The sequence below is a fragment of the Diplotaxodon limnothrissa genome, linkage group LG22 (assembly GCF_057381915.1).
Source record: "Diplotaxodon limnothrissa isolate DT_005_m linkage group LG22, D_limnothrissa_male_GT1.1, whole genome shotgun sequence".
Lineage (NCBI taxonomy): Eukaryota > Metazoa > Chordata > Actinopteri > Cichliformes > Cichlidae > Diplotaxodon > Diplotaxodon limnothrissa.
In genome coordinates, this window is record NC_140616.1 from 15,947,335 (window position 1) to 15,960,355 (window position 13,021).

The 13,021-nt window shown below is 39.6% G+C and overlaps 1 protein-coding gene across 1 annotated transcript in view; it reads left to right on the forward strand.

Annotated features, from left to right (window-relative positions):
- The window catches only part of csmd3b (CUB and Sushi multiple domains 3b), a 433,532-nt gene that overhangs the window by 369,508 nt on the left and 51,003 nt on the right, over positions 1-13,021 (forward strand). Inside the window, exons 34-45 of the mRNA XM_085346113.1 lie at positions 2,196-2,309; positions 2,405-2,500; positions 2,780-2,983; positions 3,309-3,433; positions 3,980-4,076; positions 7,490-7,594; positions 7,672-7,790; positions 8,270-8,339; positions 8,902-9,018; positions 9,223-9,432; positions 10,975-11,163; positions 11,856-12,033. Coding sequence (XP_085202239.1) covers positions 2,196-2,309; positions 2,405-2,500; positions 2,780-2,983; positions 3,309-3,433; positions 3,980-4,076; positions 7,490-7,594; positions 7,672-7,790; positions 8,270-8,339; positions 8,902-9,018; positions 9,223-9,432; positions 10,975-11,163; positions 11,856-12,033 — 1,624 coding nt within the window. The remainder of the gene's footprint in view (positions 1-2,195; positions 2,310-2,404; positions 2,501-2,779; positions 2,984-3,308; positions 3,434-3,979; positions 4,077-7,489; positions 7,595-7,671; positions 7,791-8,269; positions 8,340-8,901; positions 9,019-9,222; positions 9,433-10,974; positions 11,164-11,855; positions 12,034-13,021) is intronic.

The window sequence follows — 13,021 nt, forward strand, 5'->3', positions numbered from 1 at the left end:
ATTTGGTTGGTCTGCGTGTTGTATAAGACACACAGAGAGAGCCTTCCCAAAACTCCCACACAGAGTGAAAAGACAGATTGTTTTGTTAAGTTGCAGCACTGCCCATAATTTTTAAGCAGCTGTCATTCTTGTGTAAAATATCTTGTTTTTAATTACAGCAATTGAATGGTCCAGGCTGGAGGTTGCAGCAGTCCTGCTGTTTGAACTGTCAGGCGATCAGAGATGTAGGAATCGAAAAAAACTCGGCTGGTTAATGGTCAATGAGGTTTCTCCCTTCGTGCAAATGCCTCTTTCAGTTTTACCAGCACGTAGGGAAAACCCTGGGCATATGTCCCGTTGGAGATGCTATACCTCCTGTTGGATGATTACATGGCAGAGGACACCCACTCAGGCAACTCATCAGTAGGCACGGGAGCTCCACAGGGATCAGCGCCCAGTTTTCTCTCCAACTGATGTTAGGAAGTAAAGAGACCTTTCAAATGAACAGTCAAACATTTAAAATCACCTGATTTTAAATTCAGTGGATCAGTTCAGACTTTGGTGGACTCTAAGAACTAGATGGCTGACCCGATCTCTAGGGTCTATATGATTTTACATGCAGAGGCGTTTCTCTAACAGAGAGCGATGAGGTTAACATAGCAAAGGACAACACTGCTGTGATCATTAATTCCTTTGTGTCTGTGAATGTCTGTGACTTTGTGTGGGCTTTTTTATTAGTACCGCTGAGGTGTGTTAGCTATTCCCTGTGTACCATCATACTTTATAAATTCATGAATCTGTGTGCAAATGTTGACGAATGTGTACTGTATTTTGAAACAGTTTCAGGTGTGAACTCCTCCGCCTGCTGTGCAGTATGTCAATATCACAGCAAGGAATGAGGGAAACTAATCGCTCTGATTTCCTAAAAATCCTTACATAGTGGGCAGCGATGTCTGCAGGCAGGCAGAAACCATGACATGCCAATAAAACATGACAATAAGAGGGTAGTTTACCATATAAAGCTAAACGCTTTCTTAATGATTTGTTTTAATCCCCTTTTTGACTGTGGGAAAAATTCGGTGGCGACTGAAAATCCATCGTTTCCATCCTGCTTTGCTTGTCAATAAAACAACATGAGAATTTTCACGAAAGCACAGAGGATCATGGGTGAGCCAGAGCTATGTTTCCGCAAAATGTGACTGAAACCTTAAAAGAGATCCTCAGAGAGAGGCAGCCTTGTATAAATTGACCAGTGACCTTCTTATACCAGCATATCCTTGGCAATGTTCAGATTTAATCCTTAACACCTCAGCCTTTGGGGCCAAAGTGAGAGCAAGGCGGGGTGTGGAGGTGATATATATGTGCATGTGTGCAGTGAGTGGAAGAGAAAGCTCCAGATCGGTGTAATTTATCCCAGAGGACTTTTTTTTTAGATAGGACATGTGCTTCGAACAATAAAACTACACCTACCAATTTACATCTTCAGGTTACTAATGATTGGTTTGATGGTACAGTGATCATTCGAGACAGAGCAAATTGTACCTGTTTGAGAAAATACCTCCGGGACTGTCTAATGCTACCTGCCCGTACAGCTGCACTCTGAAATTTAATCTTTTGTTACTGTATGGAAGTATTGGGTGTATTTCCTTCCTCCTTTCCTACACATCTGTCTTCCAGCGGTAGCATGTCATTAATTGCCAAGTCCCTGCAGGTGTTCTTCGCAAGGAAACGTGATTGGATCAGTTTCAGTGTGTGAGTGGCACTTCAGAGTTGACAGGTTACCGCCTTTGTTATATGGCTTTCACTCAAACTTGCAATACAGAAGAAAGGACAGAAAAGCGTCTTGCTCTGCTAGCGTACGTTACCAAATCCAAGTCGGTCTTTGCAAGATTAGCATCTCCCGCTAGCTGACAACACTGATACACTGTTGCCAATTGATGAGGAGAAGGGTGTGGGTGGCGGGGTGGTGGTGTTGACTACAGCATGATGAAGGCAAGGTAGCGTTTTGACTAATAAGTGTTATATAATTTTATACCAATAGTTGGCCTCAAATAGAAGGTGACACTGCAGCTTAATAACATTTAAATTAGGTATTACAGGTTAATTTTATCATTGGAAGGTCAGCAGCAGACAGTGGCATGGAATAATAAGTTGCTGCCATTCAGTTGCAGTTAATTCATCTCTTTCTCTCTTTTCTCCCCCATTTTTACCTCCAGTTCTCTTCGGCCAGTTTGTGTTGTTCCAGACGTCTCTTAATGACGTGGTGGAGATCTATGACGGACCCACTCAACAAAACACGCTCCTGTCTTCTCTCTCTGGGTCACACTCTGGTAAGGATGGTTGATTTTAATTGTGGATAGTTGAACAGATGACAGTCACTCAACCTCAGCCTCATAACGTGTTGTTGCTTCCACTTCATCTCTAGGTGAATCTCTCCCTCTGAGTTCAGGAAACCAGATTACAATAAAGTTCACCACAGTTGGACCAGAAACCGCTAAGGGATTTCATTTTGTCTACCAAGGTCATTATTGATATTATTATTGCCATTTCTATTATAATGATGAGCATTTTTTTTATTACTATGCATTTATTACCATGCATTACTGCATTGTTTGCTACTTTTTCAGTTAAACAGAACATTTTGATTGTACACATCATCTTGAGTATGCGTTTTCTCGCCCTTTGTTACATTTATTTAAAGAAAATTTTAATTTGAAATTTTAAACATGTTTCCCATATGCAGTGACAGTGATACACTTCAGTTTATTCACTGGGGCACTTTCTTTTTTTTCTCCTTTAGCTGTACCCCGGACTAGCTCCACCCAGTGCAGTTCAGTCCCCGAGCCACGCTTCGGGAAACGTCTTGGTAATGACTTTGCAGTCGGCGCCTTGGTGCAATTTGAGTGCAACCCCGGTTACACATTGCATGGCTCTACTGCCATTCGCTGTGAGAGTGTACCGGACAACCTGGCGCAATGGAATGACACTTTGCCAACATGTATAGGTAAATATGAATCTGAAAATCAGACACAGGACAGAAGAGTTTGTTTATCTATTTCTGAATGCAGTATCAGCATGATTGCACAGTAGACGCTCATAACTGAAAAACAATTTAAAACAAATACAAACAACTGCAATCCATATGCACTCTAGTCATATATGTTATCCAGATAGGCTCTTTGGTATCTCTTTCTGTTAAGGGCATGGTTGGAATGGCTCACTTTGTCTTGCTTTCCTGTAATTTGTCTACAAAGTGTTGTTTAACCTCTGGTTTTTTTCTCTCCTTTCTCCTCTACTATGCTCTGTGCACTCACTCCTCTCTCTCCCAGTTCCCTGTGGGGGCGTATTGACCTCTCGCCGCGGGACTATCCTGTCGCCTGGCTACCCAGAGCCATATGACAACAACCAGAATTGTGTTTGGAAGGTCTCTGTCCCAGAAGGAGCTGGAATACAGGTAGTAACTGTCACATGCTGCTTCCTGGCTGACCTATGTATCATTGGCTTAAAAGCTGAGCAGGCAGGATCTCAGGGAAGATAAGATATTATTAGAAGGATGAATGGATGGATGGTTTCTGAGAGAGGGGCCATCCAGAGATAACTAGATAGGATCTAATCATGAAAGATAAGGCCTGATTGCATGTAAGCTAAACTGCTATCACGGACAAATACAAAGGCAAAGATGCCTTTTACACAAGGTGCAGTCCCTTGAAATGACAGGCACCTCAAAGTGTTTGTATATCCCTTTGATTCCTTTCCTTCCAGCCTTTGATTTAAAAGTAGAATGATAATTGTTTTTGAAGCTGCTCCGTCTCAATAGATTGTTTTGTGAAACATTTAGATTAAAAACAGTATGTGTGGGTTTTAATTCTGTCAATTTAAGCTTAATAAACTGTTGAACATTGTACCAAATGCAGTTTCATAGCAATCTGGGGAATTTTACTAAAGACAGACAAAAAAAATCTAAGAATCACTTGTGTTTTCTTTTTTTCTCTCTCTCCAGATACAAGTCGTGAGTTTTGCCACTGAGCATAACTGGGACTCTTTGGATTTTTACGACGGTGCTGACAACCATGCACCAAGACTGGGAAGCTACTCTGGTAAACTTTTTTCCATCATTTTTTTATGGTGTTACTCAAGTAGAACTCTATAGTGCTGGGAATAGTTCAATATTAAATGCACTAGAAGTGACATACTCGAAGAAAATATGGGAATTTAAGATTACAATAATGTACAAGGTACATGCACGAGAGCCCACAGTTACGCTATTTAGTCTAAAAGGAGTGCAGTCCATCTTGTGTGAGATTTATTGAATTTGTATATATTTAGTGGATAACAATACTGCATTTTCTAGCACAGTACACCAGTAACCATCAAACAACCTATTTCTGATTCCCAGTTTTGCATCATTGAAGATCTATAGTGGGCTGGGAAATGATTACTAAGGCATTATATATTAAGGTTTATACTGCTCTTATGGAAGTAAGTCTGATACCAAGCAATTGAGTTTTCAATTAGAGATTGTTATGCTGTTTATCAAATGCTTCAGATAATTTCAGGAAGCTTTTCATTCCACTGATAACTAAACAATAAGAAGTGGATTGTATTTTAGGCTGATCACAGCCAGTCTTGACAGTTAAATAAATAAAATGTGAAATCTGCTCATGTGGCTCCCTGCAATTTGAGTTAAGCTGGATGCATTTAGCGTCTCAGCAGGAGCTGAGTTACATACCCAGTAAGGCCTGTGTCAAAAATCTCCTTTGAAAGATATGTAAAAAATATCTTTTGCAAAACTAATTGATCCTCTTACAGCCAAATTTCCCGTTAGGAGTAAAGATGATCTGTCAAACTCAGTATTAGTGGAATTATTCATATTTGTTATTGGTCCCAAAATTTACTGCACTGTGTTGTTAGCGAAACCTTTAAGATAACTTTTCTGCACTAATGATTTTCTTATCTTGTCTAAATGATGATATTTGTTTTTCTGCTTCAGTGAAAAGCAACAGTGTTATGTGAGTCATAAATCTGTTTTTGGGGCTTGCAGAACTCCTCTGTGTTGGATATTTGTTTTTGGTCTATATCTTTTGACTTATTTAAGCTGCTACTAAGTCCTGATGTGCTAAATAGAGGGCACACTGGGCTTTCCATTGATATCTCATGTGTTTGGGTGGCTTCTTTTAGCGGCAAAGAGGAAGGAAATCACACAAGAAGTTCAATGGGAAAATTCCCTTTTCCTCAGTTCTCAGGAGGATTTACAAACTTATTGCTCTCAGTATTTGTGTTTTATACAAAATTGTTGATTTTCACTTGTACCTGCCATATAATTACCTGAAACAGTAAGCGGGTCCAATGCAGCTGCTCTACATTGCCTCATGCTACATGCATACCAGAGGAAACTGTGGCTAGAGACTGCAAAACGTCAAATTATTGTAACTGTGTCCAATGAACTTGCGATCTTGTTGCTTTTAAAATGGCTGCTTTAAACACGGGGACCAGCTCTGCGAACACTTGCTGTCAGTTGTGTCAAAATGGACAGAAAGACAAGAAAGCAATAAGCTGTGTAAGTTATTCGCAGACATCCTGCGTTAAAAAAAAAATTCCCAGTCACTGCTTACATTCAGGGTCCTGACAGAACCTCATAGTTTCAAAACAGAAATTCAGAAATTGCCCCACAAATAGTGACGCAGTTGCTGGAGGACAGCGATTTAACTGCAGAATGACACAGGTGCACAACAACCCGCATTTTATTCAGTTCATTTCAATTTATATTTACTTATATAGCACCAAATCACAACAACAGTTTTCTCAAGGCATGTTTTAAGGTAAAGACCCTTCAATAATAAAGTGCTTTGCTGAGAGTGGGAAGGAAAAACTCCCTTTTAACTGGAAGAAACCTTTGGAATAGCCAAGCTCAGGGAGGCGCACTGGTTAGAGGTGAGGGGAGGAAGACAAGACAAAGTTAGGGTGTGGAGGAGAGCCAGAGATTAAGAATAACAATGATTAAATCCAGAGTGACATTTATATAGGAACATAAGCAGAATACAACCAGTCAGCAGCTGAGTTGAGACTTCTGTAACAAACAGATAAATGGCATCTGAGTCAGACCACACAGGTTGCGCTCCACCAGATGACCTGTGCAATCAGAAGTGGCCACCAAGTTTTGGATGCAACATTCTCAAACTCTGGGTGACGATTCTTTGAAGGAACCACTTGCAAGTGCAAAGAAATGCATTTTCAGTGCAATCCCTGGGCAAGTACCAGTTTTTCGTACCTGCAAGAAGGTTGCTGTCCTATTTTTCTCTCTAGTGTGACTAAGCCATAAAATGGAAATTCCCTACAATTTCCCAGCACCTCATGTCCAACCAAAATGTCTGTTCAGTTTGGATTTAACCTGTATTCCAGATTTACTTTTTCATATAATTCAGACCACTGCCCAAAGGAGAAGTCATAATCTCCTCAGGAAACCTATACTGCTTTTAGGGAAGCAAAGTCATCTGGGTACCTCCTAGTTGTATTAAATAATCTATGAGAGGACTTGACATCTTTATAGTAAGCTAGTTTAGAGATTATATGGAACACAATTAGAATAACATTATTCTATCTGGATTTCATGTAAAAATATAATTAATGAATAAATCTTTGTAGGGAAGAGATGGATCTTTTTTTTATTAGGGTTAATTACAACTCTTAATTAATACTGTCATCCATCCTCAAATAACTGCGATAGTTAAATCAATGCAGTTAATTATTTTGGCATCAATCAGGAATTATTATTATGGGGAAAAAGCACTTTTTATTTTCCGTCATGATAATGAATGATAATGTAAAAACAACAACAGGGGGGCTGCAGACTATTCAGCAATGTGCTAATTATTTTCCCTCACAACAGGCAACCAATAACATCTACTGACCCGTTTCACTGCTGATCTGTCTCTGTTTCTGGCACACCTGCCAGCGAGCACAACACAATGCAAATCGAGCCTTTTTTTATTCTGAAGTGGTGATTGCGAAATATAAATCCACAAGTAGCTTATATCAGGAAATGTTGTTACCACTGTTGCATCTTGAAGCATGCCAAGAAAAATAAATGGCATTTCTGCTAATAAGGAGACTGGAGTATGCTCATATTCCTTTGCATAAAAGATCATCTAATACGTTATTTTGAAGGGTCGTGATTATACTGACGTGCTGTGCCAGCTTTGCTTCAGTATTGCATCCCCATTTTCTTTTTTAACTTTGTACTCTCCCCTGCCACGCTAAGTAGGTCAAACCAACATTTGAAAAGTGGTTTCAAATAAAACAGATGTCTCAAATAAAAGTAATTCCCTTCTCCCTCCTTCGAGAGCACTTCACTAACAAAAAAAAAGTAAAAATGTAGGTTTGGGAGGCCTTTGTTGCCTCCTTTGCTGTCAGATAACTAAGATCATGTGCTTTAAAGGCCTTAGTTGAAAAATGAGGAAAAAAATGTGATCATGGCCCTCTGTTCCTCTTCTCCTTTTCTCCCTGCTTTCAGGCACTACTATCCCCCCTCTCCTGAATAGTACATCTAACAACCTCTATCTCAGCTTCAGCTCTGATATTAGTGTCTCAGCTGCTGGATTTCACCTGGAATATACAGGTACATCTATATCTTTAAAGCATTTTTATCAGAGGCATGCAGTATTTCCAAATAATCATGTTATTTTTTCTTATTAGCTATTGGTCTGGAGTCATGTCCAGAACCTCAGACTCCAAACTATGGAATTAGACAAGGAGACAGGTTCATGGTGGGGGATGTTGTGCAATTTTCGTGCGAACAAGGATACTCTCTTCAGGTAAAAAATCCACACGTTGGTCCTTCTTTTCATATTAAGTGGCAGATGAACATAAATCACAAATACTGCTAGTTGTTTAATGCAAACTGATTTCCAGATATCTAGGTTTTTTAATGTAAAAGCATGTTCAGCTTTGCCACCATTCATTCTTTTTATCCACTGGCTGCATAAACCAAAAATTATTTAAAAGAGTCAAAAGGAAACCCCACTCTCAAGTGGTTTACACAGCTCTTGCTAAACATACAACTCTGATGTGGTTTACATAACTCCTGAATAATGCATGTCTCTGGTGTGGTCTGCCCAATTTTTGTACAGTATTCTGTCAAGTTCTGCTTAATATACAGATCTGTACTATTAATGTAAATGCACAGTGATTAATGGAAAAAATGTAAAACAGCATGTTTAAATCAGTGCAGTCACTGGCAGGGATTTCTTTAGTCGTTTCTAAGAAAAGATTGTGGTTGCTTTTATCATTTTAGGGCAATGCCCATATAACCTGTATGCCCGGACCTGTTAGGAGATGGAACTATCCTGTACCGCTGTGTATCGGTAGGTGTTTCCTCAACATTACACCCATCCACACACACATACACATATGCATTCAAGCCTGGATGTGCTGGGAAACATGCAAAACTTCAGTGCTGCAGAAATGATGCAATCAGCCTCCACCGCCTTCACTGGCTCTCTGGGAAATAAGCTGTTTGATCAATTTACTCTCCTGTGATGAGCTGATTATTTGGTATTCTGTGCAAAATACTACTGACATAAAGCTAAATCAGACCCTGCCATAAACATGCAGAGCGAACCAAAGCGTCAACATGCACAGAGGCAAAGTCTGCACAAACAAGCCCTGGACACATTTCAGCTCAAACAACGCTAACATGTTTAGCGTGTGCATTAATTAAAGTCAACTTTTTATTTAAACTTGCAAAATATCAGGTTATAGATATAAAATCTCGAGTCAGTAGCGGTGTCTTTTGAAAAGAGAAGCATGTTTGCTTCCTCCTGTGAGGTCAGCCTCCTGCTTTTGATGTGTTGCTTTCAACGCTGAAACACTCTTTTCCTTTTTTCCTTCTTTCTGTGTTATTTATGTGTGTGTTTGGGTGTATAGCCCATTGTGGTGGGTCTATGACAGATGTAAGTGGAGTGATTCTAAGTCCTGGTTACCCCGGCAACTACCCCAGTGGATTAGACTGCACATGGATGGTGAACTTACCTGTCGGCTTTGGTAAGAAACACTGTCAACTTTTGAGTAGAGTTTAAAACAAGTGTTTTCTTTGAGTTTGTGTGAGAATCTGTTTTCTCTGTCTGTAGCACTTCTTTCTTGTTTCTCTGTTTGCTTTTGGTTTTGGTGATGAGATAAAGTGCAAGTATTTTTCAAGAGACTTTATCCGTATAACGTCACGCGTCGTATTGCTTTTTTCTTTCCCAGGCATCCATCTCCAATTTTTGAACTTCTCCACTGAAGCAATCCACGATTACTTGGAGATCCGTAGCGGAACGCTGGAGACGGGCTCTGTCATTGACCGATTCAGCGGCCCAGTCATGCCCAAACCTCTGTTCAGCACCACCCACCAAACCAGCTTTTTTTTCCACAGTGACTATTCACAGAACAAACCCGGGTTCCACATCACGTATCAAGGTAAACGTTGCTTCTAAAAGCACCTCTCCGACATCTTGTTTACAGCGATCATTTCCTAAGAGAGACAACAAGAGCAGACCACGACTGTTGCCGACGTGGAAACAACTGTCTCACTGTGACTTGATTTCTCAGGAGCGATTACCGTAACAACGAATTCATCTACTGGGATAAAAATGTTTCTTGACTACAGAAGCAGCTTGCCAAAAAGATTACTGGGTGCATGCAGGTCCTCAATTTGGATTAATTTCAATGATGAGAGGAGTTTTATATTTATTCTGTCTGGCACTAAAATGGTTTGAGTAGTCTTATATTTATTATGACAAATCTTGTAGATAGCCTAAATATGTTTCGCCTAATTCCATTAATGTGAATATTACAGTGGCTGATGAATAATACCTTTTATCTCTTGACAGCAGCACTGCCACAGTGTTTTAAAACGGGGAAAATATGAATACCCTCAATTTCATTTTACCCATTACCATTATTTCTCCCAGTGTTTGTCTGTCTCAGTGACATGTTTTCCTTCCAAGCCCTGGCTATTGTAGCACCGGCTGCGGACAATTATGCAACAATTATGTTTTAACTTCAAGCTGGCGGATGTGATTTGAGAATATTTTGGCATCGTGTTAAAAACGAGAACTATCTTTTTTGATGCAGGATGGCCACATCTTTCTTTTTTTTCTGTGACAATTTTAAATTCTAGCTGAAGATTGCAGATTTTTTTAAGCAAGCCAGAGGAATACAGAGTTACAGTAGTCATTTTTTCTTTTAAATTAACTTATCCTTTAATTACAAAGTAAAGATCATTTAGCATTTGTCTCCGCAAACAGCCTATGAAGCTCATCGGCGTGCAAAAATCACCCTCAGCTCTGAGCTTTATTCCCTCGTACTGACGCTCTTGGGTGGAAATAGTTTAACATGGAGAAAAGTAGTGCTCTCGCCAGTGTCGCTTCTCTCTCTCATTAACCAACCAGAATCAAGGAGAGGCGGGACTGATGGTATCGAAGCTGTCAATCATAACAGATGAGACGCTTACCTTGGCTGTCACTGACATGCCTGTTAATAATGACTTGACAGCAAAACAAGTCACAAAGATGATGAGTGTTTTTTAACTAACTTTTTGGACAAGCAGCTTTTAAATAGGATGATTAAGATTTTTTCCTTTTTTAAACACATTCAGGGTACTTTAGGATACTCAGATTACACTATTAACATGTAATCTGAAATGTATACAATTTACCAGCAACACTAACTGAGAGTAATTCTCCTTTGAGCTTCGTATGGTTGTATGGTTGGCTGTATCCTGTTCCACTTTTTTTGTGCTGAACGATGATTCATTATGCAGAGTTAGAAAGGATCGATTTGCTGTATATATTTATTTTGCTTGATTTTAGTTTTTTCAACCAACTGACTGTTCACAGTTGAAGCTGCAGTTCATACTGTGGCTCGTAGTCATGAGTTGCACATTACAGGACTAAATTAACAAATCGTTTCTGCCTCGTTGATTTTTTTCTTGAATAATTTATGTTATTATCTCTGCAGCCTACCAGCTCCAGAGTTGCCCAGACCCTCGACCGTTTCGAAATGGCATCGTGATTGGCACAGATTTCAGTGTTGGGATGACGGTGTCGTTTGAGTGTCTGCCCGGATACTCTCTGATTGGAGAAGCCTCGCTCACATGTTTGCATGGAATTAGCAGGAACTGGAATCACCCATTACCACGATGTGAAGGTAAATTACGTGATTATTCTTATGCCTACTCATCTTTTTCTTTGATCAAAGGCGATTGATCATTTTAGCTGGATTTCAATTGAGTCTCCTGCATCTTTTTGTTGTCCTCTCATACAGGCTTACAGGGCACTTAATAATAATGTATCACCACATAATAAATCATAATGCACGGGTTTACAAATTCCAAAAGAAGTATGAAGAAGTTTCTCTATGAATTCTTTTTATAATAAATTCCTTAATTTGTTAGACATACATGTGCTTTCATCAACTTTCACTCTCAAAGATGCCTTTTTTGGAGGATATGTGGTGCTATCATAACAATATAGTCTCTTAATGATATAAACACAATATACATATATATAGGGACAGATATTATTACTGTTGTAAAGATTAATAATCTCACTCTCACTATAAATTATCTTACTCTAATCGTTCTAATTTCAAGATGATAACATTTCATATTGAGCCATATTGTTCTAACATCAGCACAGCTGAGAGTCAGCTGAGCTGACAGAAATAAAAATGTAATGACAATTTATTAAAGGTGTTAAGGTGTTATCCAGTGGTCATTACATGAGTGATAGAGACATTTTCTTTCACAGCGATCCCGACAATTATTGAAGCTTCACAATGGCAGTTCTAATTTGCGGGTAATTTATTAAGGGCAATTCTGTTAATATTCTCACTTGCAGCACTCTGCGGTGGTAACATCACGTCATTAAACGGAACCATTTACTCTCCCGGCCATCCTGAGGAATACCCAAATTTCCAGGACTGTGTGTGGAGCGTTCGAGTTCCTCCTGGACACGGGATTTATATCAACTTTACTGTACTGAGCACAGAGCCCATATATGACTACATTACTGTCTGGTAGGTGCTATTTACTTTTTCAATTAGCACGTTTTATATTTGCTCTACTTCTTAACTGACAGTATTCATGCTCATTATGTGCTATTATTATAATGCTATCCCTTCTTCTCGCTGCCTCAAGTGAGTTTAAGTAAGAAATGTTTTATTTGACTGAATAACTATTTAATTTGTACCACATAACTTTCTGTTCACACACACTTTCTTTTCTCTCTCTCTAGCCGGATGCTACGCTCTTTAAAATCTTTTCAGAGCTAACCACTAATTGGCTAAATTCCTGCAAGGTTACTATGACTGCAGACACCATGTCATGCATATAAAGTCACTCTGATATAATTTTCTTCTTGTCACGGTTCACCCATTTTTGTTTTTAGCCATAGGTCTTTCTCTTCTTTGGCCTCTCCCTTACACTATCTTTAATGCTCGGCCAGCCTTATATGTTATATACAATACATCGTTCGCTTCCCAGCTAACCAGCCTTGACTTCTCTCTTCATTATTCTTCTTGAGGAAAACAGCCATTGGCAACACTAGACATTTTGTCAATGCAGGTGCTTAAATGGTGCTTAGATACCACGCTACATAGATATCTGCAGGTACAAGGTGGTAGCAGAACCATAAATACGTTGCATCGTTTATTGCTACGGGTGCCATGATGCTGCCCCTTTCTCCAGAGTCCCTCCACCTACTCCTGTTTCCTATAAAAAGACAACAGGGTGCGATGTAGCCGCATAGGCATTTGAGGCAGGGCTGAGCAAAAAGAACACAACAGCAGGACAAGACGTGGTTTGCTGCTGATACATTTCCTTGCAAATCGTGTATTTTTAGACCAGCACAGAAGGACCGAATGTCTGGCTTGTTCTGTTGTTATCCTGTCTTTCTGTAAGCACTGCCAACCTTCCAGATGTCCAGGTCTGGCTGTTTCTTTAGCCACACGGAAACTGTAAAATTGTTCTAACAAGAAACTTTCTCTCCTCTTTAGAAAGTCTGAG